This window comes from Sapajus apella, unplaced genomic scaffold (genome assembly GCF_009761245.1).
Source record: "Sapajus apella isolate SASKATOON/1434 unplaced genomic scaffold, GSC_monkey_1.0 scaffold49, whole genome shotgun sequence".
Classification (NCBI taxonomy): Eukaryota; Metazoa; Chordata; class Mammalia; order Primates; family Cebidae; genus Sapajus; species Sapajus apella.
In genome coordinates this window covers 15,698,819-15,703,638 of record NW_022436989.1, presented here as the reverse complement: position 1 = coordinate 15,703,638, position 4,820 = coordinate 15,698,819, and the positions used below count along the sequence as shown (strand labels likewise).

Below are 4,820 nucleotides of genomic sequence, written 5' to 3'. Positions count from 1 at the left end.
ACAAAATATATATATCAAATTGCAGTTCCAGCAGTGTGTAAGCTACATCTCATTTAATGTTCTACCTATAACTAGTGTAGTTAAAAAAAAAAAAAAAAAAAAAAAGCATAAGTTTGATAGCTGAATGACTTAAGCCTGAACACCAGCTAGGTTACTATAAGTGGTAGACCTCTGTCAAGTCTGAGCTGAAAATCCCTCAAATGTAAATTAGGAATAACACTACTCACTTCACAGAATTAAGATTATTGTGGCCACAAGAGGTGGCTCAAGTCTGTAACTACAGCACTTTGGGAGGACCGGGCAGGAGGATCACCTGAGCCCAGGAGTTCAAGATCAAACAATCAGCAAGATCCTGACCCTACAAAAAAATTTTTTTTCATTTGGTCTAGCACAGCACAGTCTGTGCCTACAGTCCCAGCTACTTCGAAACTGAGGTGGTAGGATCGCTTGAGCCCAGGAAGTGGAAGCTGCAGTGGGCCATGCTTATACCCTTGTACTCCATCCAGCCTGGGCAACAAAGGGAAGACCCTGTCTCCAAAAAAAAAAATTACTCTGATTGTACCTGTATTGACCCTAATCTGATGCCTAACATACTGTGGTTGCTCAATACACAGTGGGTGGTATTTTGATTGCCTTCTCATTTCCAAGAAGCAAACAACCTTGTTTTTTCAGGAATACTTACATTACAGGTTCAAACACAATTACCAAAACCTCTTTCGGCCAGGAAGTACAATGAAAGGAATTCCTGAATATCATTTATAGATCCTGAAGTTGTGTCCCTAAAATTAATATAAGCATAAGATCAAATCCAAAGCGTTTAAAGGCCATTCCTTCTTCATCCAGTCCCTTATTACCTGCTACTATGTACTACAGTTAGGTGACTTAAAACCCCAAACACTAGAACTCTTGAGGAAGGAGGTAGCTATTTTCTAATAGCATCCCTACCAGAAGCAACTGCTCTCAGAGCCAGGCTGTCTGCTGTCCCTTATCTAAGAATGACAGGTGAAAGCACTTGGAAAGCTAAATTAACTAAGGAAAGCAGATCAAGAAAGATTTGGTACATCATCTTCAACAATCCAATTTAAACTTATGTCTCAACTATATACTTTGGTCAGTCTTCACAGCCCTGTTCCCTCAAACTAATTTCTTTCCTACTCTGAGCTCAGGACTTGTGTTCAGATGTGATCCATGACAACGTTCATTTTTAAAAAATATCAATGAAAAGCTAGTTAAAGACCAAGGCTGAGATTTCATCAGATCCCCCTTTTCCTACCAGTTTAATATGATTCAACTGTTCCTAAGACTACATGAAATTAAGATGTGTGCCTTTACCCAGCAATGAAGTGGCAATACGTAAATTAGACTCCACATTGAATTTTTCCCCACAAAATTTTCATGTTTATAATTTTTCTCATTGCCTATGTTCAGCCTTCTGAGCAGCCTAAGAATCACATGTAATGAGTGTCAAAACAGATGGTCTCACACACACTACAAAAGAACCACTGGGAAGAGTCAGCATGTGTGTACAAACATGTAAGTGTGATGCTCTCCCAGGTCAATCTCTCAAAACTCACAAAATCAGACAGAGACTGATGGTGGAGGCGGTGGCCTGGGAGTGGTTGGATATAAAGAAAAGATCAAGATCTGAGAAGTAAAATGAAAAAGACCTGCAAAAGAGTATTAAGGAGGAAAGAGTCTACCATGAGGGAGAAAAAGAGAAAATAGACTAGGTAGGAAGTGAAGAAATCTGTGGAGGAAAAAACGCAACAGTAAAGAGAAAACAAAAAGATCTCACCAAATTGGGAGGATAAAACAAGTCCTCCTGCTCCAATTCCGTGTTGTTTTTTCCAGGAAGCTACAAAATAGTTCTTTTTCAACAGAAGGATTACATTAACAAAGCAAATAAAGGAAACCAATGCTAAAAATGTAGCCTACCTACACAGAGAGATCCGAAAACGGAAATACTTCTTTTCCCTTTTTGTAATGGGTTTCAAAACAGTAGGAACAGGGAGAGGGTAAGAGCTATAAGAGGGGGAGGGGAGTAGCCACGCTCTTCCTGAATATGGAGACTCTTTCGACTAAATGCTTAAATTTACCTTTTTGTGGTCAGCCGGCAAATTCTTAACTGAACACAGCGTTTGGCTCTCAATCAAAATGTGATGAGTGGTTCAGACAGCATAGGGAATTTAAGAGCTTATGCAAACACAAGACTGATGCAGCATCAGGACTTGCTTTGGGTGGTACTCTAACACCCCCTCACTGGGTGGCTAAAACGCCACTGAGGTATGAATTGTGACTAACAGTGGAATGGAAGAAAGAAAGAAAGTAGCAAAGTTAAAGTGCCTACGTTTAGCCAGAAAACTATGCAATTAGCCGGAGAAGTTTGTGAACTGGCAGTAAGTGGAAAACAGAGGACACAAAGGGGCTAACTAGATCAGACAGCTACTCCGAATTCTGTCCGTCTTCCTTATGGGGTGCTACACAAAAGTCCCTTCTATACAGAGGAATGCTGCTCCTCAGCCTAGGCAGTTACAGTCGCGAGGAGGGGCTGCCCGCCGAGAAGGGCATGTCCAGCGCAAACCCGCAGCCCACACTTACTTTCGTCCGGCCATTGATTTTGTAGCTGCCCAGCTTCCCGTTACAGTGGCGGATCAGGTCGTCCATGCTGCTCATGAGCAGCCCAATGGTTTCGCAGCCGGGCTCCTTGCCCTCGATCCAGGTGATCTTATCGCCTCGGATGTCCTTGGACGAATCACTCTTCTGGCTGACCAGCTGCCCGTCCGTGAACTTCCCGGTGTCGTGCAGGGCGCGCACCTCGTCGCCGATCTGCTGTCCGGTCTCCTTGCCGAGGAAGTCGTCCACCACACAGATGCCGTGCTTGTTCATGCAGGGCACGATGTACTCGAGCGCCAGTTTCAGCGCCGGCAGGGGCTTCGTCTGCCCGTTGGGCCGCAGGCCGCCGCTGTGGCTCAGCGCATCCCCGGGCGTGTTGCTCGGGGGGTAAAGGTTCGCCTTCTCCTGGAACAGCGACGAGCGGGCCGGCTGCTCCTCCTTCCCAGGCTCGGCCTCGGCAGCTACTGCCGAGGCCTGGCCGCCGGGGGCCGCGCGAGACGGGGACGCGGCCGCCGCGGGGTCGGCCGCGGGCTTGGCCTTTGCCTTTGCCTTGGCCGCGTCCCCGGAGGCGCTGTCCCGGCGCGCCGCTGCCTTCCTGGCCTCCCGGGTCCCGGCCCTGGGCGGCGGCGCTGCAGCCGGCGGCGCGGGGCCGGAGTGCTGGTGCGGGCCCACTCCGTGGCCGAGGGCGCCCTCGCTGCCCTGGCACACGAGCTTGTGCTTCTTCCAGTCCTGACGCTGGTGCTCCTTGCAGCAGTAGAAGGAGCTGCGGCAGCGGCTGCAGCGCAGCAGGTTCTCCATCTTCCCGCACAGCTCGCAGTACTGCCGGTCTCGCTCGCTCGGGCTCGGCCCGCCGGGCCCGCCGCTGTCATTGGCCATGGCGGCGGCGGCGGCAACGGCGGCGGCTGCGCCCGAGCAGGAGGGGTGGCGGTCGGACGGCCTCGCCCGAGGCTGGGGAGCGGGGAGAGAAATCGGGGCCGTTACTGCGCCATGCACCCGCTACCCTCGCCTCAGGGAGGCCGGCACCCCGCGCCCTCGGCCCGGCCGCTTCCGAGTCCTAGGCTGCGGCGCAGCGCCGGCGGCCGCCTCACCGCCTCATCGCCGCCGTGGGCTGAGAAAACGCGGCCTGTGCGGCGAACGGCAACCTGGGCTCGGGCGCGCGGGCCTGGGGAGCGCAAGACCGGCCCCCTCGGTCGCCGTCGCCGCCTCAGCGTCCCGGGCGGCCCGGCCCAGGCTGTGGAGGAGCGCAGGGCATGCGGGCGCCACTCGCTCTGCGCGCTCTGCACGTACACCACGGCCCCGCGGCGACCCGGGCGGGCGGCGCGCGAGGGCGGAGGGGGCGGAGGGAGGGCCGGGGGGAGGGCCGAGGGGCGGGGGCCGCGCTCACACTGGGGCGCTGGCGCGCCGCCTGGGCCGCCTGCGCTCCTCTGCACTCGGCGGGGCCGGACCTCGGCCTCGGAGCCGGGTCGTCCGCCTCCCTCCGCCCGGGGCGGGGCCGGGACACAGAGGCCGGTGCGCTGCCTCAGCCCGCAGCGGCCTGCGCGGGGACGCAGAAGGGCGGCCCGCGAGCGGCGGAAAGGCGTGGGGCCGCGCGGACAGCGCCTACACCTGCTGGGGGAGGGCGCCGGCCGCGAGCGGGTGGCGGAGCCTAATCATGGCTGCTCTTCCTGCAGGCCGGCGCGAGTTGTGCGAGGCGCGCTCCAGTTAGGGTTGCAAGGTGGCTACTGCGATCCTCGTTTTGTAGAGGAGGAAACGGAAATTCAGAGAAGTAAAGTAACTTGCCCAAGGTCACGCAGAACTGACTGGGACTGAATCCAGGAATCAGGCGCTCAGATTTCAAGGCTTTTTCCATTGCACCATCCAGCCTCTATTTCAAGAAGCCGTGAAATGGTTAAGAACAAAAATAAGTATTACTATGGTGTTAATCCAATCTCTTGTGCCCCATTTCAACCTAATTTAAAGGTTATGAAATTTGAGGGTTAAAGTCAAAAACTTATTTTTAAAACCTTTGAAATCCCGCCGAGTTCAAAACCCCATGATTGGGCTACCAAGTCAAAGGAGGTCATCAGTGCTCATTCCAATATCCAATTTAAACTGATGGAATTATCCCTGAAAAGTTAATTTTGGTAGTAAGTGAGCAGTACTACTACATTAACGACTCTCACATTTATTTTTAATAGAATCTGTGCTACGCTGATGAATACAATTCT

The 4,820-nt window shown here is 52.7% G+C and overlaps 1 protein-coding gene across 4 annotated transcripts in view; it reads right to left on the bottom strand.

The window, feature by feature from the left end:
- Window positions 1–3,917, bottom strand: part of EGLN1 (egl-9 family hypoxia inducible factor 1) — a 55,168-nt gene extending 51,251 nt beyond the window's left edge. For 2 of the 4 annotated variants that reach the window (XM_032242445.1, XM_032242443.1), the window contains exon 1: window positions 2,599–3,917. In XM_032242445.1, coding sequence (XP_032098336.1) covers window positions 2,599–3,489 — 891 coding nt within the window. In that variant the 5' untranslated portion in view covers window positions 3,490–3,917. The remainder of the gene's footprint in view (window positions 1–2,598) is intronic. The other 2 variants (XM_032242442.1, XM_032242444.1) reach the window with 1 other exon arrangement.
- Between the last annotated feature and the right edge of the window lie 903 nt (window positions 3,918–4,820).